The sequence below is a fragment of the Thamnophis elegans genome, chromosome 12 (assembly GCF_009769535.1).
Source record: "Thamnophis elegans isolate rThaEle1 chromosome 12, rThaEle1.pri, whole genome shotgun sequence".
In the NCBI taxonomy this organism is placed as follows: Eukaryota; Metazoa; Chordata; class Lepidosauria; order Squamata; family Colubridae; genus Thamnophis; species Thamnophis elegans.
In genome coordinates, this window is record NC_045552.1 from 12347595 (window position 1) to 12369699 (window position 22105).

The 22105-nt window shown below is 43.2% G+C and overlaps 2 protein-coding genes across 6 annotated transcripts in view; one reads left to right on the top strand and one right to left on the bottom strand.

The window, feature by feature from the left end:
- The window catches only part of EYA3 (EYA transcriptional coactivator and phosphatase 3), a 28961-nt gene extending 19852 nt beyond the window's left edge, over positions 1-9109 (top strand). For all 4 annotated transcript variants that reach the window (XM_032227428.1, XM_032227431.1, XM_032227430.1 and 1 more), the window contains 8 exons: positions 499-582; positions 1660-1749; positions 2297-2355; positions 3171-3328; positions 5175-5289; positions 6548-6669; positions 6849-6949; positions 8638-9109. In XM_032227428.1, coding sequence (XP_032083319.1) covers positions 499-582; positions 1660-1749; positions 2297-2355; positions 3171-3328; positions 5175-5289; positions 6548-6669; positions 6849-6949; positions 8638-8718 — 810 coding nt within the window. In that variant the 3' untranslated portion in view covers positions 8719-9109. The remainder of the gene's footprint in view (positions 1-498; positions 583-1659; positions 1750-2296; positions 2356-3170; positions 3329-5174; positions 5290-6547; positions 6670-6848; positions 6950-8637) is intronic.
- Positions 9110-9791: 682 nt separating this feature from the next.
- Positions 9792-18784, bottom strand: XKR8 (XK related 8). Of its 2 annotated transcripts, XM_032227434.1 has the most exons (4): positions 17815-18784; positions 15478-15674; positions 13919-14689; positions 9792-11030 (listed from the first exon to the last, which is right to left on the bottom strand). In XM_032227434.1, exons 1-3 carry the CDS (start codon positions 18129-18131, stop codon positions 13929-13931), a joined length of 1275 nt encoding a protein of 424 aa, XP_032083325.1. In that variant the 5' UTR covers positions 18132-18784; the 3' UTR covers positions 9792-11030; positions 13919-13928. The 2 variants fall into 2 exon arrangements, with proteins under 2 accessions (XP_032083325.1, XP_032083324.1); XM_032227433.1 differs by lacking the exon at positions 9792-11030 and having other exon boundaries at positions 12510-14689; positions 17815-18782.
- Between the last annotated feature and the right edge of the window lie 3321 nt (positions 18785-22105).

The following is a 22105-nucleotide window of genomic DNA, read 5'->3' on the forward strand; positions in this document are numbered from 1 at the left end:
CACACAAGATTGCCACTTGAGGAGCATGAATGTCAAATGAAGTATTGTGATACTAAAAGAATTTTAAAGTTCTTGATAAGGATGAGGGCAACATCTATTGAATAAGGAATGCCAGGTACCCAGTTTCTTTCCCTCAAAATATGGACCATCAATCTACAAGTATCACATTTCAGTATAGAGATTAGAGCTGATGCAATACAAATTTGTCTCAATCTCTCCGGAGGTTCATCTTCATTTCTGAAGTTTATAATCTAGTTCCAGAAATGACTCAGTGTCCTCTAACAGAGTAAAATATAGTTTGGGGGGGATGTATACCACACACAAATGCCTTCTCCTGTCAAAAGTTAAGACTGTTGTAGTTTTGGACTGTCTTAAATCACTGAGGTTTTTTTTTTACACTAGCAAGGATGGGATGAGGTGCTTTTGAGGCTCTTGGGGGGCGGAGAACAACCAACCACCACCAACATTAACTTACTAGCTTTCTGCTTCTTTCCTCAGCGTGTATTTCTGTGGGACTTGGATGAGACCATCATCATATTTCATTCTCTTCTGACAGGCTCATATGCCCAAAAATATGGGAAGGTATTGATTTTTGCTGCTGTTATATTTATTGTAGAATGTATAGATGATTTCATCTATTCTCTTAAGTCAAGCCATGGAAAGGATAAGCCTGGAATTTGAAGTCCAGACATCATAAATTTGTAAAGGTTGGGAAAGACGGATCCAGAGGAATGATCGATGCTATATTCTCCCCAAAGAAAAAGTTAGCAACCAGGTGAAAATTGCTGAACTCCTTTGGATCAAGGAAGGGCTCCTTTGGGAGGAGTGATGATACCACTGCCACCTTCAAGACTACCTTGTGGCTGTGCATGGCAGAATGTATAGAATTTGGAGGGTCCCTGGTTTGAGTATATTTCTGATTTTGCCACGTACAGCAACCTATCCTAGAATGCCAGCAAATAGCAGTAGAATTTTTATAATGTATACAAACCTGAAAGGTTCCGTCCAAGAGTATCTGCAGGGGGGAAGGGGGGGCAGTCAAGGGTAGGGGGGAGGCAATCAAAGCCCCACCCTTTTTTGTGTCACAATAAATGGAAAAAGTGGTGTGCTTTGATTGGATGATTGTGGATACCTTCTTGCCTTCTTTTACTCTGTCCCCTTGGATATTACTGGTTCTGTCCCTAAGAGCAGCCTAGAAGTATTTTTATATACAGGTAGTCCTTTACTTATGATCGTTTTTCAGACTTATGACCATTGCAGCATGCTTGCAATCACATGATCAAAATTCAGAGGCAATTGGCAATTAGCTCATAGTTATGACAATTACCGCGTCCTGGGGACATGTTGTCACTTTTTGCAACCTTCAGACAAGCAAAGTCAAGAGAGAAGCCAGAATCATACAACAATTGTGTTACTAACTGAACAACTGCAGTGATTCACTTAACAACAAGAAAAATCATTAAATGGAGCAAAATTCACTTAACTGTCTTGCTTAGCAGTGGAAATTTTGGGCTCAATTGCTGTTGTAAGTTGAGAACTACCTATAGATTAATAAAAAATAAAACAAGTAATTCACCTGGATAACATTTGTACTTGCTGCAAGTTTCTATAAATGTGTTTTTTGCATTAGAATTTCTGATGTCTTGTTTTAACTTTCAGGATCCCAGTTTAGTCGTTGGCTTTGGATTAACAATGGAAGAAATGATTTTTGAAGTGGCTGACACACACTTGTTTTTCAATGACTTGGAGGTAGGCAAATTCTGACTTTGCATATCTTGGAATGTCATAATAAAATCTATTAACAAGACACATCCCGAAGCTGTTTATCTCGGTTAGTCAGGACTTCAATAGGAAAGGAAACCAAATTGCAAGTCTGAACTTCCAAATTAGTCACTATGAACAGTAGGAGACCTGTGTTGCTCCAATCGTAGTTCCCTTTTTCCCTTAGCATTGTAATCAGTAACTAATATCTTCCTCTTTGTTATTAGAGATGAAAAAAGTATTAAACTCAGATCTGATTTGTCTTGCTTCAGTCCTCTAAATTGCTTTAAAGTATAATTTTGAGGAGTGCCATGGCTTATTGTTTTATCATTGATCGTGTTATCGTTAAATGAACATAGAGATCAAACAGAAGCCTTCCATCATCTAAACAATTTATGTTAATCCACAGAGACAAAGCTAGCTGGCTAGGAATTCTAATCCATTAAACAGGCATCTGATCGGGAGTGCATGGAATGCTATTGCCAATTAGCAGAGATCATGACTGGGCATCATAGATTTCTTTCTTTCATTACAGGAATGTGACCAAGTACATGTAGAAGATGTTGTATCAGATGACAATGGCCAGGATTTAAGGTTTGGATCTGAGGGATTAATATGGACAATATTGATATTCATATATAATGCCAAAGAAAAAAATATTATCAATGTTGAATATTTACAAATTGAAATACTGTAGTTTGGTGTGACTTTTGGATTTTCCTGCTAAAAAGGGAAGGAAGGATAGCAGAGTAACCATCAGCATTCAGCAACATCTAATTCCTCCTTGTAAATAAGGGTGTTCTAGAGCCTGAAAGCACTTGATCGGCAGACCAAGGCAATGCTTAGCATACAAAGAATTCAGCAGGATGCTAAACATAGAAAGTGATTTGTTCAAGCCAGGGTGGATTTGATTTACATCAAGTCGATTTAAATCACGATTTAAATCACCAGTAAAAAGCCTTGATTTAAATCAGCTCAATTTAAATCCTAATTTTTAAAGAGCAACTGTCATCTCTGTCCCACAGCGGCTCCTCCTCTGTCCCGCTGTTGAATCACCGACAGTCCCAATATTGCAGAATACACAGCCTCGCGCTATATAACTAAGCTTCATTTCATGCTGAATAAACTAAATTATTAAGGTTCTTAAATAGGAAACTATCTTTAGATAGATTTTCACTCCAAAAGCATTTTATTGAAATACATTTGATAAACATTAAAAAAATCTGATTTAAATTAAAAAAAATTGATTGTTTTGATTTTTTTTTTAAATCATCGATTTTTATCCACTCTAGTTTAAGCTAAGGATATCCCCTGAAAGTAGGGCAAGCAATCTAGAATCTTTGAACAATAACTGTTGAAATCCAGTTTGTGAGATCCATCTAACCCAAAGCCTTCCTTTTCTATTCCAGCAACTACAATTTTTCCACTGATGGCTTCAGCGGTTCAGGAAGTAATGCCAATCATGGTTCAACAGGAGTCCAGGGAGGAGTGGATTGGATGAGGAAGCTGGCATTTCGCTACCGGAAAGTACGCGAGGTCTATGATAAATACAAAAACAATGTTGTTGGTGAGTACCAGTAGGGTTTTTTACGCTGTTCCTACCCAGGCAAGATCGACTCTTCTGTTAAAAATTATTAAGCTTTTGGAAAGAACCAGAATCAGCCAGCCAACAATGACTTTATTGTTGATTAGCCAATTGGCTATATCAAAATACAAAATATAAAACACATAAGACAGAAATTGAATAAAAGAAGCAAATTAAATAAAAAGAATAAAATACAAATACAAAGTACGTGTCAGTATATCACCCCTACTACAGTTTATTCCAATCAGACCTGTCTATGTAGATTTCAGCTGAACTGTTTTATTCAAATCAGGCCATCCATCCAATTTTGGCAGGACTTCAATAACCTATTGAAAGGTTATTAGCATTGGGGTAACTGCATTAAAATGTTCATACTTGACATACACAGTCATCTGGATTGCAACCAAGAGAGATATCACAACCTTGGTGTAACATGCTTCTCCTTGAGGAAGATGGTAGTCTAGAAACATGAAATATAGATAAATAAAATAAAATAAAATCTTTCCCAGCACAGTTCTTGTCAGCTCTTTGATAGAGTATGCTCTCAATGGACTCCTCGTGGCTTTGCTGGCTATAGAATTCTGGGAATCGAAGTTTACACATCACAGATCTGTCCAGGAAATGCAGAATTCCATTTTTTGTGAAGTGCCTTCAGAGGATTTACTTTCACACAGTGCTTTTTAACCACACCAAAACTATCCTCTTTTTTATGTTATTTTCTCCCTGTGGTAAAAAATATATCCCCTACTCATGGCCCTATTCATATGTCATGCATTTGTGAAAGTCATTTCACAAATAATTTTTTTAGGGAAGGATAAGGCTGACTGGAGTAATAGGAGATGTTTTATATGCATCTGTTTATGAATCTGAACATGATTTTGACTTACCGCAGAAAGACAGTTTGGAAAAGAAAATATTTAAAAACTTGATGGTCTGATTGAGTACCGTATATACTCGAGTATAGGCCGACCCGAATATAAGCCGAGGCACCTAATTTTACCACAAAAAACTGGAAAAGTTATTGACTCGAGTATAAGCCTAGGGTGGGAAATGCAGCAGCTACCGATAAATTTCAAAAATAAAAATAGATACCAATAATGCCATTGCCCATTGAATAACATATACAGCCTGCCTGTGCCCATTAAATATACAGTAGCCATTGTAAAAATTTGCTCTGCATAACAAATTATTATCACACAATACCGGTGTATTCAATGAAATACTTCACTCACCTCATGATGCTGATGTCCCGCTGTGATGATGATGTCCCGCCTCCTATGACACACGGCACAGTGATTCCTATCATTGGATCACTGTACCAGAGGAGGTGGGACATCGCTATGTGGCTGCTTGCCATAACAAGGAGGAGGTGGGACATCGTTGCAGAGCGGCAGGAAGGGGAGGAAGGGGAATCGTAAGATAGCCCTGCATTACATTAGAACGTGAGGAGGGGGGATGGTGCGGTGCACGCTGCGCGGCAAACTGACACAGAGGGAGGGGAAACTCAGGGGCGCTGGGCCATTCACGAGCGTCGCCCAGCGGCATGGCCCCGCCCCTTTTTCTCCTCCATTTCGGGCAAATTTTTCACTGACTCGAGTATAAGCCGAGGCGGCTTTTTTCAGCTCAAAAAGTGGGCTGAAAAACTAGGCTTATACTTGAGTATATACAGTATGTGAAAATTTACTTTCTGCTGTTTTCATAAAGACATCTCTGAATTGGAAAAATAATCTCAATTTATTGAATGCAGAAATCACAAAGTTGGTCAATGAGACTAATAACATTTCTATTTCCTGATTAACTTCATTTGTTTTGTTTTTTTCCTCTCTAGCTCTCCTCAGTCCTGAGAAAAAAGAAGCACTACAGCGATTAAGGGAAGATATAGAAGTGTTAACAGATTCTTGGTTGGGAACAGCATTAAAATCCCTCTTGCTCATTCAGTCCAGGTACAAAAATGAGACTCCCCTGTAGCAGAATAGTTCTGGTACAGTGCCTGCTACCACATTGGTGTGTGATGAACTGTCTCATAAACAGAATAGTGTTAGAAACGTCCAACCTGAATTCTAAAGATGTGGTCAGGTGTTCTGACCTAGGCTTCTCAAGATCATGAAGAAGAGTCCTCGTCCCAATAATACCTCTTTTATTTTGGTTAAAGGGAATTCCTCTCCATCAAAAGTCCTGGCAAACAGTCTTTATGAGATTTCACAACTACAGACCTTTATCAAGCTTGGAGAGTTGCCAGGCCGACAGCTTCCAAGTGCCACACTGTAACAGCAATTACTTGGCAAGAAGTCAGGAACATATCTTCACCCTAATGAACTGAACTAATTGTCTCCTGCAAACTCCCCTCTCCTTTCACTCCTCTTTATTCCCTATTGGGGGGGGGGGGCATTCACCATCCACCTGTGGCTTTACTCCCGAGTCAACCCTTGTTCCTTAGCTGTTCCTTCTCCTGGCAGCTCTGCGCATGCACACATCAGAAACAGGCTCCAGATGTTCTTCTGCCCCACTGATACCCAACTCCGAAGGCAGCTGATAACTGTTAGATGGCCCTGGCCCTCATCGGAGGCTTCCCCAGACGCCAGGACTGGCCCATGTTCCTCCCCAAATTCCTCACTGTCTGAGTCTGCCACCAGCTCCGCTGGCTGTGGTGGGCCACAATATCATGTCTCAGTGGAGAACCTTGTAACTGGGCACCCAAACCTAAAGGTCACATCTGAGCAAGATAAGCCAGAATTGTTTAGAATGTTAATATAAACTTGGATGACCCCTGTGGTGATACACTCTCATTTGTTCTTCTTGGAACAATTCTGGAATAGCTATTTAGGACTCTGCTCTAGTGAGCCAGCTCTAGTTTGTTCATAGCTTATTAAAAGTTCAAACCAGAATTCCAGGTTAGCCTATCACATTGTCTAAATTTTTCAAACCTCCAGGCTTTGCAAGGAGAAGCAGTAGGTGTACCTGCTCTTCATTCATGATTAAGAATTCTCAAACACTGGCCTCCAGCCATGACTAATTGTGGCCATTGCTGCATAGGAGATTTAAATTGAGCTTCCCTTTTTGTTATTCTTTTCCCGTTGCGTCTAGACGTCGGTTTGGAGATATTTTTTTCTTTGTCGTTTGTGTAAACAGATCTTTTACGAAAGAAGGCAAATATACATGTCCCACAGATATCTTCTTTTCCTCCCTCTTGTTTTTCTCTAGAAAAAATTGTGTGAATGTCCTGATAACCACCACTCAGCTAGTGCCAGCTCTGGCCAAAGTCCTGCTTTATGGACTTGGGGAAGTGTTCCCCATTGAGAATATTTATAGTGCTACAAAAATAGGTAAGTGAATTACATCAAATTCCTCTAGGTGATGTTAGGAATTCCCATTGGATGCAAATTGAATATGGAAAGAGAGGGAGGGAGGGAGGGAGAGAGAGAGACTGACTTCAATGTGTGAAATCATCAGAATCAAGTATTTCTTTGTTTTAATCACAAAGACACGTGTCCCTTCCTGGCAGGTAAAGAAAGCTGTTTTGAACGAATTATCTCTCGATTTGGAAAGAAGGTCACCTACGTGGTGATTGGAGATGGCCGTGATGAAGAATTGGCAGCCAAGCAGGTGACTGTGGGCTTCATTCTTTTTCTCCTCTTAGCACCCAGGATGGTCTGTTGTCCGTTTCTGCCAGCTCTTTGACTGCAGCTACTGCTTCAGAGCTATCTAAGGCCTCGGCCACCCCTCACCCAGGTACATCCATAGATCTGAAAATACACTATATTGCCAAAAGTATTTGCTCACAACTGAATCTGATTATGTGGATGGGTGAGCGAATACTTTTGGCAATATAGTGTATCTGCATGACTGATGGGGCTGTTAAACTTTGCTTTCTTGGGTGACTCCAACTTTCAGAAAGTAAGTATTAACATTTGCCCATATTAGTCAGCACCATTCAGATTACGGGCATGTATTCTTGCTGCATGAAGAAAGCTGAATGTGGTGGCTAATCTGTTGCACTTGGTTGGGGAAACCCAAATTCAAGTCCCCATGGACCAAGCAGCTAAGATTGGGCTAGTCATAATCTAGTCATACATAATTTATTTCACTGGGTTGATATGCACTAAGAATGAGCAGAGAATCTTGAGCTTCCAGAAGGACAATTGGATCTAGTGATGATGATAACAATGTTGATAAATAATAACAGAAGGATAGGTAGCTTGGGATCTGAAAGTTTTGTGTGCCCCCATCCCTCCAAAATGAATTTTTTCCCCTCAACATTGGAACTCCTTATTAGGCTCCAAAAACTATGAAAGACACACTGAGGTTCTTCTAAGCAATCATTAAGTTAATATAACTTTTATTGTCATTTTTGTCCTGTGGGCACACTGGCACACATTAAAAATGAAATTCTATTTTCTGCGCCCAAAAGTGGACACATACGTAACACACATATAGACATGCTGTTATATACATAAATATGTATATACCTACACCGTAACATATAAATACATATAAATACTAATCACTGTCCATCTTGATTACTGATAGAAGAGGATATTTGTAGCTCAGGGTTAAACTGCGGGATCTTTGATGCTCTCTGAGTTTGGTGGTTTTCTTGCAGATGTTTCATTTCCAGACTAGGTAACATTGTCAGTGTCCTACCCTGTTTCCTTGATAATTAGACCTCCCCGCATAATGCCTAATTGGGCTTTTGAGCGTATGTGCTAAAATAAGCCCTTCCCGAAAATACTGCAGCACAGCAGCAGCCATGAGGTGACCACACTCACCACCACCTGCACCTCAAAAATAATAAGACCTCCCAAAAAATAAGCCCAAGCGCTTATTTTTGGGGGGGTCAAAAGAAAATAAGAGCCTATCTTATTTTCTGGGAAACACGGTATTAATTCCTTTATTGTTCCCCACCCATGGACAAACTAAAGCAGACAACTTGCACCATTAAATACTGAGGCCTGGTAGGGAAGAATCGCCTTAACTCTTCCTCCCACACTAAACTTTGCTGTCTCTTGCTACTCTGGAATGCATCCCCTCCGTCCTGGGAATCCAAAGTATATCACACTCCTCCAGCAACAGTTGCTGTAAATTGTAGCGCAACTTCCCTAAAATTACAAAGTCTTTCCACACACACCAAAAAAGAGGGAGGGGGAGAATCAGTATGAAGAATTTCATACCACTCACTGTGTCCCCCTTTGTGCAGAAAAAGCCTTAATGGTGCTACTTCCTTTGCAGCCCACCTTGTCCCCCTTGCCAGAGAGAGCCCCATTCCTCACCATACAGTTTCTCTTTTTTTACAGCACAACATGCCGTTCTGGAGAATCACAAATCATGCGGATCTGGTGTCCCTTCACCAGGCCCTCGAATTAGACTTTCTGTGAGGACCTGGGCACGAAGCATCTTGGCCCTGCTCCCAACAGTCACCTCGTGGCTTAAACAGGAACCAGTCTGGGGACTTTTTTTTTTCATCCCAGACAAAGAAATGCAGCCAATGGAAGTGTACAGCAGGAGGTTCTTCTCCCCATCGCTGCTTTCCCGGGAGAGCCGACAAAAGCCTTGGCAATGCAGCTCTGGTGCTCGAATGGTTCTCTGTGGGTTTTTAGGGTTTTTTTTGGCAGAAAAGGGAACTTTGGGAAACTTCCAGGTGCAGAATCTCCAGCAGCAAAGGCCTTTCTCCCTGTGCAGTCCTCTGTGGTATTATACTAAAGAAGAGAAAAGCAGTACAGTTTTGTAGAATACTTTTGCCCCTTGCAGACTTTTTTCAAGCTGTTAAGTTGGAAAGGAAGACAAATGGATTTTTAAAAAATTTTCTTTTACGGAAAGGGGTCCAGGCATGTCTCCTTCCTTGCAAAGCTCAGAAATAGCACTGTTTATATGTGGGGGTGGGGGTGGAGGGGGAAAATAATAAAATAAGGTGTGTTGGATGAAGGGGAGCTTTATTCTTTCCTAGTAAGCCAGAGACTGAAAATATCCAACCATTCCTTTGAGGCACCATGGCTTTCCCCCGATTCTTTTTCCAGCAAATATACCCACTTGACTAGCATATAATATGTATTTTTAAGTGAGGACAACTCTAAAGTCCAAATGTCTCCTCTTTTCAGCACCTGCATAATTGGGTTACAAGAAAGCTCCTGTTCTTAGAGCCGAGATGGCAACCCTGCCAGTCCACGACAGGAGTCCCCTTCAGATGCCCACTTCCCATGCGCCAAGGATAGTGTCCTCTTTGTTGTGATTACTTGCACTGCAATTTTTCTGAGGCAAGGATTTGGGTAGAACAAGGTGCCAAGGAGGGGGTGAAGGTGGGCTTACAGCGCTGCAGAACATTTTTATTTCAACCCCAGGGTAAAAGAGATCTCTTCAGCTCCTTTGCAGAAGTTGACTGTGAAGGTAGCAGCCTGCTAAATGTTTTAACAGTAGGTGCTTCAGTTTTATTTCCATTTGACAATGATACCTATTTTTTTTTCAGTACTGTAATCTCAGCTTTGGCTGGATAGCAACTTTGCATCCCCCGCAACTTCTAGCTGCCCTCCCCTCCCCATTTCTTTCGATTGTCAACCTGGAAGCTGTTGAAATAGTAAACAGAAATGGAAGTCACCCTTATGCTACTAAATGGCAGACCAGAATAGTGGCTCCTTATTAGGGTCATTCCTTTTGATGTGAAGTGTGTGGTAGACCTTGATGGGGCAGATGGTGGGCAGCAACATTGTTAGAAAAAAAAGGAGATGCCAGCCTCCTTGTTGCCCAGTGTCTTTTACAAATCCTTCAAAAGACAGGCCTAGCAGTGATTTATTGGATAAAAATATATTCTCCCTCCCAGATCCCCCCCCCACACCCCAGATACAGAGTAGAAAGAGCCCCTGTTCTATTCAGTCGCTTTCCTGCAGGTTTTTATTTCTCAGCAAAAGTGTGGAAGTCATTTGCCTCGAGGGATCCCTGCTTGACTTTGGAAATAACTCTTGTGCCTTAACTTCTTCCCGGAGTCCTGGAAACGTCAACCGTTCATTGCGTGGAAAAGAAGAGCGTAAAAGCCTCTTCCGTGTTGAAAGTTAATCTTTTGATTCTATTTTTTTAAGCAATCTCAGTCAGCATAGCCAGTGAATGTTGAGCCCCCAGGAAACTGGCTTAGAGGGGTTTTTTTTCCCCTAGAAAGAAGCCCCTTGCCAGGTTTTGGAAACACCTTTGACCATGTGGGAAGCTTTTGGCATCAGGTTCTGATCTTCATTAACGCCTCCTCTCCAATATCCATGGTGTGATTTGTTTCCCTAAACCACTCAGGGCGATGGTACATTTTCTGCATTAACTTTTATAAAGATTGATTCAGCTCTCGCCCCACTGACTTTGCTGGCTGCTTTTTCTCTTGGGGCTTCGTAGAATTTGGAAACCAGTGTGTTGCCACCTTCCTTCCCACTGTTCAGCTTTCAAGCATGCCTGTTTTTATTTCCCTAATGCAAAGATGGATGGACATGCATCATCTGAAATAGGTGGGAAGCTGTCACCTCCCACCAAGTGTGAGAAATAGGCTGCAGCTGCAATTGCATGCCTTAAGCAAAAGTAAATTACAGTTGCTCCCTCAGGATCCCGTCAACGTCCTGGTGTCAGCTGCGCTTATAATACCGTAGTGATTGGAGGGCATTAAATGGCTATATAGATTCCTTAAACATCATGTTCTATGTAATGGCAACTGTCCTGTGAACTGGAAAAAAAAATAAAGTCTTTTATTTTCTATACAACCCCTCAATTCTTTTCTTTCTTTTCTCCTTTTCCTGGAAATTCTCAGAATTGCTCTCAAGGTTGGATAGCTGTGGGAATTGCGATTTCTCTCAAATAGTGAAAATCAGAAGTTCTTGCCGATCTCCTGAAAATCATCAAGCTCTGTCAGCTTCACGGGTCTTTTGCCCTACCTTACCTACAAGGCTTATTCAAGGTGTTCTCTAAGTCAGAAGATAAATCTAAATCTCTTTTCTTAAGTGGTGTTAGTGGGATCTTGGGCTTTTATACTTGGCTCTGCCCTTATTCTCCCCAGCAAAAGTTGCCTCCTCAGGCCAAGATTACTAAGAGACAGTTGCGTATGTGAACTTAATGAAACCAAGTGTGCCCTGTGAAAAGGTATTCTGCCTGCTTTTATTTCCTTTTACTTTTTTTGCCTCCAAATATGTTGTTTGCAATATAGGTATCACAAGCTAGATGGGTGGGATTTTCTTTTTAGCTGAATACCACACGGGAATTGGAGACAGATTCTGAAACAAGACTCTAGATACTGCTTCCTTGTTCCCAAATAAACACGTCCAATTTGATCACATTTGTTTAAAAATGACATTAAGGCTTTGATAACACCAGCAATGAGTGACCTACAGCCTTTCAAATTTGTGTCTCAATGGTTCTTGCCAAGGTAGCCAATTATGCAGGATCTGGGAATTCAATATTGACCCTTCATGCTTCTAGATTAAGCTTCACTTGGAATATATTTAACATACTCAAATCATAAAATCTCATATGATTGAGCTACAGGAACAGGTAAGAATAAGCTTGCTTTTCAGACCTTTTGATGGCCTCATGCATTAGCCTACAAAGAAATGACTGTATTTTGAACATTAAATTCTATCAGGACTCTCAACAGTTACCTGTAGCCATTTGCTTTGGATTTGCATTTTAACTGACAGGTCTTGGTACTGAGAAGACACACTGAGCAGAGTAAGGCAGTTATCTTAGGTACCTTATGACCGTGGTCTCCAACCTTGGCAACTTTAAGACCTGTGGACTTCAACTCCCAGAGTTCCTCAGCCAGGAGTTGAAGTCCACAAGTCTTAAAGTTGCCAAGGTTGGAGACCACTGCCTTATGGTAAGGGACATGCTAGTAAACCTATTAGCTGATCCCTTTGGAGAGCCACCTGTGAAACTGCCTTGTTACATTGGAGCAAAATTTACCAGTTCTATGAATATGGTCATAGTATCCTCTTCTTTGCTAATTAATTGTGTTGGCCAGGACTTGCATCCCATTTTGAAGTTGTAAGCTTCCCTAGCTAATTTCTCTTTAAAACTTAATGGCGCTCTTAATGGCCAACCAACATGGTGGACATAAAAATGGACAACATATTTAAATACCATTGTTTTCTGTATAGGATCTAACCCTTTATCTAACAACCCCTTGTAGGCGCTGTGAAAATAGCACAGATGAACAGGAACTGAAATACTTTATTCAGTCTAAACATTTCAGAAGTGGCAATAAATTAACAGTTGCACTGGATTTGGCATTACTATATATAAAAAAATAAACTGGGAGACAGTTTAGTGGAAGGAGGGAGAGAAATTAAGACGAGTGTATCCACTTTCTGAAGTGAAAAACGAGAGGGTTTGAATTTTGTTTAAATGTTTAAGTATGTATACTAAATCCTTTCCTACAGCTCTGCTATTCCTTCCATTCCCAACTTGCATCTTCTATATTGGAGGCTTGAATAAATTGAATATGCACATCACTGCCATACATATTTTTGCTGATTCCAGTCAATCTGAATCATTGTGAAGATTTAAATTAACACTGACTTTTTAAAATTATGGCATAGGAAGAGAGCCAAAGAAGTGTTAGAGGCATGTTTTCTAAGCTTCCCTTCAAGATAACGTGGAAATTGGAATAAAGACTGTCCTCTCAAAACTTTTGAAATATAAACTATTTGGGCACAGATGGCCAAAATATCAATCAGAACTGAGGGGAAGGGCTGAAGCTACTCCAGGTAATTCAGATGTTGCCTTAAAGCACAGTATAATGTCTTCCAGGTATTTTGGAATTCTATTTCCATCAGTCCCCATATCAAACCATAGATAATTACAGTGAACTACCAGGTTTGTGAACTTCCTCATCTCAATGAGATCGGGAAAAGTCTCAGCACCATGAACTATAGCACCAAATTCTAAACTAGTTCATCTTCGAAGTGATATGTTAAAGTCAGTTTATAGTTTATGCTTTAAGGATTATGTGGTTTTCCAGATAAACTGGAAACCTTGATGTCATAGTTCAGATACTATGACAAGAACTAGTTAAAAGTAGAAGTGACACTTTGGAACCCTTTCGATGGTCACATCAAAGAAAAGGGGAAGCATGTGACCAAGGGCTATTTCAACTAATTTTTTTCTCGCCTTATATCAGAACACAGGCAGGTGGGCAGTCAAGAACAGTGAAGTGAAGGCCTGAATTTAAGATTAAAGGTATAAAGTTTGAAAAGTGCACCAGATCTGAGAAGTATTGCAATCCACAACAAGGTGCAAGTCATAGAATCCAGAATTAGAGACATCTGTGATGTACCTAGGAACCTCTGAATTTGCTAACTACATTTCTAACTAGCATTCTTCAACTTGGGCCCTATTTGGACATATCTGCTGGTGATGTTGCTTCATATCTTCCACCCCCTGCTAAAGATTCTCTTCAAGAAGACAGCTGCAAAAGCTCATCCTTAACTAATAACAACATTTCCTTCCTAGCTTATTTGGTTTAGCTTATGCGGCTAATCCTGGAAGAAACACAAGACATGAATTCAGCAGGCAAACTGGTACAAATGTTTTCTGAATCTAATTCAACTATAGTCTTACCTTGGCTGCCCTAAACAACATGTCTCAGATACATATCACTGACAGTCCCATTCTGTTGGTTCCGAGTCTCCTCTGCCAAAGAGCCAGCAAAGAAGTTCTGAGAGAGTCTATATGTCCGACGGTTGATGACGGGGGTTTCTATAACCATTTGCCGGAACATAACAGCATCTTCATTCCCAAGCTCATTGCTGTCTACTTCATCGAATTCTGTAATGCGTGCAGCTGTCACAGATGGATGAAACCACTTGTAGTAGACGCATTTCAAGAAAATGCCAAGGGGATTACAGACCAGGGCAGCCAGGAGTACAGGGCAAAGTTGGGAATCCCAGCTCGAGGGAATTCTGTACCACCACCAAGAGACAATCAGGATGCCACTATCCAGAATTAGGAAAGTGTGGTAAATAGCTGAGCGGTGGCGGGTTTTCCCCTCGGCTACATTGAACCAGCAGAAATAGAGGATAACGGCTACTGTAGCTCGATAAAACCACTCAAAGTTGGCATGTTCCATTAAGTCTGTCTCTTGCAAGGAGACCCAGAGAAGCATGACCAACCAGATGACTAGAAAATGGAGGAAAATGTAGTATGAGAAGACTACTGCAAAGAGCGCCAATGAGAGAACTCGAGGACACATCAACAGGAAGTTCCACAGGAAGTAGAGGACCGAAGACGGGAAGACCAACTTGTGTTTGTCCCGCAGGAAGCTGCGCAGGGTCTGGTGGTAATCCAAGAGGGACCAGCTGATACACACAAAAGATATGCAAATCCCAAATACTGCAAGGAAAACAAGGGAGAAGTCAATGGAAACAGAGATCAAGTTGAGGAAGAACCGCCCACACATTGCAAATGTCAAAGTACGGGTGACAACAGAGGACAACAAAATCTATCTCTTGAAACCCAGGAATCGTTCAATTATTTAAATTATAATTTCTAGTGAATTAGCTATTATTATTATTTTTTGCACTGTTATGCAATCCTCTACACCAGGGGTGCCAAACTCGCATCATCATGGCATCGGCATGTGATGTATCAACTTTTTTCTCCTTCGCTAAACCAGGCATGGGCGTGGACAGCGTGTAACGCATATCGCCCCCGGGCCGTGAGTTTGACAACCCTGCTCTACGCATTGACAGTGAAATCAAGGAGGAACCTACATGTAGTCCTCGACTCAGGACTGATTGCTTGATGATAGTTTGAAGATTCAATCTTAAATTAATATCTCCATTGAATTGTTAATTTGTGTGTGGATGGATGGATGGATGGATGGATGTTGATTTTGAACAACCTTTTCCAATTCACTGAACAAATTTAACAAAGTTGTTATTTTTCCATACTGTTTTTGTATCTCTACAAACCCTGAATTCCCAAAAGGCTGAAGATCTGGTTTACAAAAATGCTGACACCCACTGACGGATTTTATTTATTTATCAAATTTGTCCATCGCCCATCTCACCTACGAGACTCAGTGGTTGACTAATAAAATGGTTACTGAAAACAGCAGGGATTCATGCTGGCAGAAGCTCCCTTTACTCCCAAACTGGCCCCTCCCCACTGGTGCTCACCTTGAAATATCTCAGCTTGGTTGGTGCGTAGGATGATGTAGATCACCAGGATGAGCTGAGGTGCGCTTTCCAGAAAGGTCTCAAAGACGCGCAAGAGACTGACATCGTGTGACAGGAAAATGGCAGAGGCCTGATCTTTTTCTGTTGCATTTTCCTTGTTGCATACCTGAAAACCAACCTTCAGGACACAGAAACACCTGTGCAAGGAAACGCAGAAGGCAAAATTTGAAATTATGAAAGAACGCAGTGGGAACATTTCTCAAAGGGCAGCCCTGGGAGACTTATTTATGGTTAGTCCTTGACTTACAACCCTTTGTTGACTGACTGAAGTTACAATGGCACTGAAAAAAAAGTGACATGTCCTGTCCTCACATTTACGACCATCACAATATCTCCATGATTGAATTTCAGGCACTTGGCAACTGGCATGTATTTGCAACGGTTGCAGCATCCCAGGGTTACGTGATCACCATTCCCAGCCAGCTTCTGACAAGGGAAATCACAGGGAAAGCCCGATTTACTTAACAACTGTAATGATTTGCTTAACCGTCATAGCCAAAAAAAGTTATAAAAACATATGGAACTCATTTAACAACCACCTGGCTTAGCCACAGAAAGTCTGATACCCAACTGTGATTGTAAGTCCAGGATTATCTGTCCTGCAATAGTGCCACCACAGTGAGCCAGGCAGGTCAAAAACATCCAGCAACCAAATACTTTCTCTATGATGTTGGACGAGTACATGGCAAAAACCTTTTACTAGAAGACCCTAAACGATCCCTAAAAAGCAATACCTCCCAACAGTTTTGGTCGTCAGAATATAAAAAAGATGTGGAGACTCTAGAAAGAATGCAGAGAAAAGCAACAAAGATGATTAGAGGACTGGAGGATGAAATATATGATGAATGGTTGCTGGAACTGGATATGTCTAGTCTGATGAAAAGAAGGACCGGGGTGACATGAGAGCAGTGTTCTAATATCTCAGGGGCTGCCACAAAGAAGAGGGAGTCAAACTATTCTCCAAAGCACCTGAGATGGTACAAAAAGCAATGGATGAAAACTAATCAAGGAGAGAAGCAACTTAGAACTAAGGAGAAATTTCCTGACAGTTAGAACAATTAATCAGTGGAACAACTCGCCTCCAGAACTTGTGAATGCCCCAACACTGGACGTTTTTAAGAAGATGTTGGATATCCATTTGTCTGAAGTGGTGCAGGGGGTTGGACTAGAAGACTTCCAAGATCCCTTCCAACTCTACTTTTCTAAATTCTAACAGACTTCACTTTTCTTCTCATTCCAGGAACTATGCAGGATAAGTGTAATAAACTGGGTAATTAAACTCACACATAATGCAGCCTCAAGGGCTTCTAACGTTATTGTTTGTGCAGCCACCTGTCGCTTAACCCAGTGGTCCCCAACCTTTTTATCGCCGCGGACCAGTCAGCCTTTGATAATTTTACCGTGGCCCGCTGAGCACGCGCAGGGGTGAGGGGGCGTTGTGCACGGCCCAGGAGCCTTTGCGCTGCAGCGATCATGTCCCCCAGCTGCTGCAGCGATCATGGCCCCCGGCCGCTGCAGCGATCATGGCCCCCGGCCGCTGCAGCGATCATGGCCCCCGGCCGCTGCAGCGATCATGGCCCCCGGCCGCTGCAGCGATCATGGCCCCCGGCCGCTGCAGCGATCATGGCCCCCGGCCGCTGCAGCGATCATGGCCCCCGGCCGCTGCAGCGATCATGGCCCCCGGCCGCTGCAGCGATCATGGCCCCCGGCCGCTGCAGCGATCATGGCCCCCGGCCGCTGCAGCGATCATGGCCCCCGGCCGCTGCAGCGATCATGGCCCCCGGCCGCTGCAGCGATCATGGCCCCCGGCCGCTGCAGCGATCATGGCCCCCGGCCGCTGCAGCGATCATGGCCCCCGGCCGCTGCAGCGATCATGGCCCCCGGCCGCTGCAGCGATCATGGCCCCCGGCCGCTGCAGCGATCATGGCCCCCGGCCGCTGCATGGCCCGGTGCCAGGTACTCCACGGCCCGGCACCGGTCCGCGGACCGGGGGTTGGGGACCACTGGCTTAACCCACTAGGTTAATTCGTGTTTTGCTTACTTTGGCGAGGTTCTTGGCAGCCCAGGCTATCATTGCAACTTATGACCCATCCTTCTGAAACCCAGCCAAACAAGCGAGTTGGGCAGGTGGATAAAAGGAGCCAGAGTTCAGTCAGGTTGGTGTGATGGAAACTCCTGCTTGTTTAGAGACCTTGTGTAAAGTACTCAAGGGGAAGAAGAGTCTGCTGCCTGCAATTGCCCGAGTCGATGAACAGCAGCATCCCCTGCTGCTCTTACCTGTACAGGTAGCCCAGCTGCAGGACATGGAGCAGCCTCGAAGTCCGGGTGGATGGCTGCGGGAGGCCTTCCTTATCGGGGTCATTCCGGAACCAAGCCCAGCTGAAGAACTGGGTCATCAGGGAGGAGAGGAGGAGCAGCCCCAGCACCAGCCCGCCCCACTGGAAGTGGCCGGCTTGGAGGTAGCCGGCCGCCACCCAGACGTCGATCCCCAAGTCCACCAGGAAGGCGAGGGTGCCCAGCAGGGCAAAGAACAGGTCCCAGAAGCGAAACGGGGGAGGCTGGGGATGCCTGCAGCCAGGACCGCAGCTAGCCATGGTCCCGTCGGACGGCAGGGGAAAGGGCCTCGGGAGGGCCGGAGGAGGAGGCCCCTCCGGGCGGGGGACGCCCCGCTTTGGCTCCTCCGGGGCAGTTGCAGGACCTCACCTCGCCTCGCGGGAGGAGTGAAGCGCCGCGTAGCGCCGCTGCCCGCTAAAGAAGCGCAAAGTAGGAAACTTCGTCGGGATTCTCCTCCCCTAATTCTCCCCCTCCCCTCCCCGAAGCAGCCCTTCCTCCGAGCTTGCAAACGCCCCTTCCCCGCCCCGGGACGGACCACTGCCGCCCCTTCTTGCGGGGAGCCTCCCTCGCCGCCGCCTCCTCCTCCTCCTCCGTCCTGGAGGGAGCGAGGAAAGCGGGGCTTCTACTCGACGGCGACAACGGCTGGGGAGGGTTCTCGGAGCGGGACGTCCCGGGCGCTGCATGGCCGCAGTCGGGCCTGCTTTCCCCGGGGGAGAGGCGGGACCCAGTGGGGAGAAAACGCAGCCCCGTGACCCGCCCGGCTCGGAAGCAGGCCTCCCTTCTCGCCTTGGAAGGAAGGGACCTTGGACCCTGCCCTCCTCCGTCTGTTTACCCTGAGACGGGTGGCCGGGACCGCCTTGAAAAGGGAGCGTCGAGGCTGGGTTTCACCTTTCACACGCCGGCTGCAAATCCCCGGGTTGCCTTGGCGCCAAACTTGGCAGAGGGTTTTTCCTTTTGGTTTTGCATTGAGGCAAATGACTTGTCTGAAATGGTATTAGGGTTTCCTGCCTGAGCAGGGGGTTGGACTAGAAGACCTCTGAGGTCCCTTCCAACTCTGTTCTGTTAATTTCTGTTAATATCTGACTTTCTCCCCCCCCCCCCTTGCATTGAGGCAATTTTTGCACATGGGGCTGTGGTGCAAAAGATGGCGGGAATAGTATCTTTGATTTAGACTTCGGCCTTGTGATTCAGCAGTGTGATATCACGCGCCTTTTTTTGCAAGGAGTGACAGAAACACCCAAAGTCCATGCTTTCCTCTTGGATCTGTACAAAGAAGGGGTGTGCCAAGTGTGAATACAGGATGTCCATGGGGGTTCTCAGTCATGGTTGTCCCAAAGGTGCTTTTTCAGAGCTGAAGAAGCTTCTTGGATGTGAAGTGAAATGTCTTCAACGAAAAAGCAGAAAGTCCAGTAGCCTCTTGCAAAAAGCACCTTTGGGACATGTTAATGTAGGAGTTCCTACTCACTAATCCCCCCCAAAAGTTTGGATTTATTGAGTTAGGCATAGTTAAATTACAGAGATGGTTGGCTCTGTAACACACACACACACACACACACACACACACACACACACACACACACACACACAGTTCATTTATTGAACCATTCAAAGTTAAAAGGCACTGAAAAAAGTGACATGACCATTTTTCACACTTATGACTGTTGCAGCGTCCCCATGGTCACGTGATTTACATTCGGATGCTTGACAATTGACTCACATTTATGACGATGGCAGTGTCCTGGAGTTCTGTGATTCCCCTTTTGCCACCTTCTGACAAGCAAAATCAATGGGGAAACCAGATTCACTTAACAGCCATGTTACTAATATTAAGTGTTTCACTTAACAAAGGTGAGGAGAGAACTTGTAAAATGGGGCGAAGCTCAACAAATTTCTCACTTAACAACATCCATTTTGGGCTCAATTGTGATCATAAGTTGAGGACCATGTGTATATATAGAGAGATACAGATAGAGATAGGTTCGTGGAACAGTCAGCCATAAACCACAGCTGACAAACCACGACAGTTTTTAGCTCTCTTATTTGAGTTCCCAGCAGGATGACTCAATTGCAGACTTTCTTGCTAAATGCTTTTCTGTGCATTCTGATGAATTTATTCCTTTTTTCATAGTTGAGTAATACTTTAAAATGTCTAATTTAGAACGGTTACAAGACCAATGGTTCTCATGACACTTTCATTATTTTCAATTGCTTATTCTGAGTTCTTAAGTCGTTTGAATCATGCAGTTTGACATATGCTGGAATTAAAAGTTAATTCCCTCAACTCTTTTGTTTCCTTTTTATCAGCCCTCAAAAGCCCAAGTTAAACACATTCAAGGCTAAAATCCTTGGAAGACACAGTTGGAATTAATAAAGTTGTCAGAAAAATATAGCTGGAACTGCACTGTAATTCCAGGGTTTTCTATGAAGAACAGGTCATGTTTTAGGCCATATTTATGCAGAAATAATGAAAATTCCAAAGGTTTACAAACCTCAAAGCCCCATTGTAGTTCAATAACCAAAATTGTTAGTAAAAAATATTTGAAGATTGATTATTTATTTATTTTGGAACATTTCACCTCAGGTTTTATGTTACATCTTTTTCTTTAATTGAACAGTCAAGGTGACTGGAACCCAAGTCCAAACTACTTCTTCTGCCCTATATGTAAATATTATCTTCAGGTTCCAGGAAATCTTATGTTTTGTATTGTGTCCATTTAAAACTTGAAAAAACATTAAAACAATCGCTGTGAAATGGCTGATCCTGAATCATTCTTTAAGTTCCTCTATTCCATGTAGAATATTGACGTCTTTATTGTTTACCTTAAGCCATTCAATTTCTATTAAGTCAATAAACCTCATATTTGTTTGTGTATGTGTGTGTTAAATTTATGAAGTTAAAAGATTGCTCCAGCCACTGTAAAGCAAAATAAGAGACCCCGAATTGAACTCCAAATTGAACCATGGATCCTTTAATAATAGTTTATGGTAAAACAGCAATTAGAACCTAGCACACCAGATAAGAATGGTTTATCAGAATATGAAAATCTGGACCTGATATAATGGTGTAGGCAGAAAGATTAGAAGGCTAGTTTTGAATGTGCAGTTTAAAGTAATACCACTTTATAATGCCTTGGTAAGGCTACACCTGGAGTACTGCATTCAGTTTTGGTGGCCACGATGTAAAAAAAGATGTGGAGACTCTAGAAAGAGTGCAGAGAAGAGCAATGAAGATTAGGGGGCTGGAGACTAAAACATGGGGAACGGCTGCTGGAACTCGATATGTCTAGTTTAATGGGGAAAAAAAGGACTAGGGGAGACATGATAACAGTCTTCCAATATCTCAGAGGCTGCCACAAAGAAGAGGGAGTCAAGCTATTCTCCAAAGCACCTGAGGATAGGACAAGAAGCAATGGGTGGAAACTAATCAAGGAGAGAAGCAACCTCGAACTAAGGATAAATCTCCTGACAGAACAATTAATCAGTGGAACAACTTTTTTTTACAGAAGTTGTAAATGCTCCAATACTGGAAGTTTTTAAGAAGATGTTGGATAACCATTTGTCTGAAATGGCATAGGGTTTCCTGCCTAAGCAGGTGGTTGGACTAGAAGACCTCCAAGGTCCCTTCCAACTCTGTTATTCCAATCTAATCTAATTTATTCTATTCTATTCTCTGTACAAGGCCTGCCTTTCTATTGAGGTGAAATTCTGTGTCATAAAACATTGCATGTCTTTCCTTATTGCTTTTATGGCATCGTAGACAGGATAAAATAGGAAATGAAACAACCAACTGAGGTATTGAAAATAATGAGTCATGTGCTGGGACTCACAGTGCACTTAAAAATATTTTTTTTCATTACAGATTGTTAAGTATGATGGGTTCACAGAAGTGGTGGGTTCTGGATCCCGGCAGCATCCACAGGGATGCGCAGTGTGTGTGTGCACACGTTCAGCACATACATGCGTCTTAGAGCCTCCGGGAGCCTCCACGACGCTTCAGCTGTTCAATGGAGCATCGTGCAGGCGCTGTATGCACCGTGTGCAGAAGCGCCAAAGACTTAAAAGACCGGTAAGGAGCTCGGGCAGGTAGGTGGGCCCTCCGGAGCACCGTACCGGAACGGTATCCGGTGCTCCGGGCAGGCTCCTGTACGCCCGTATTGGGGCGTACTGCCTGCAACTCACCACTGGTTCACAGACACAGTGGGTGAGATCACACCCACTGCATTGTACTAAATCA

Excerpts from the sequence above, each read along its gene's own strand:
- XKR8 (XM_032227434.1), bottom strand. The coding sequence starts at position 18,131 with ATGGCTAGCTGCGGTCCTGGCTGCAGGCATCCCCAGCCTCCCCCGTTT. Across the intron at positions 15,675-17,814 it reads CAGCTGGGCTACCTGTACAG|GTGTTTCTGTGTCCTGAAGG; the intron begins GTAAGAGCAGCA and ends TTCCTTGCACAG. Across the intron at positions 14,690-15,477 it reads CCAAGCTGAGATATTTCAAG|TATTTGGGATTTGCATATCT; the intron begins GTGAGCACCAGT and ends TTTTCCTTGCAG.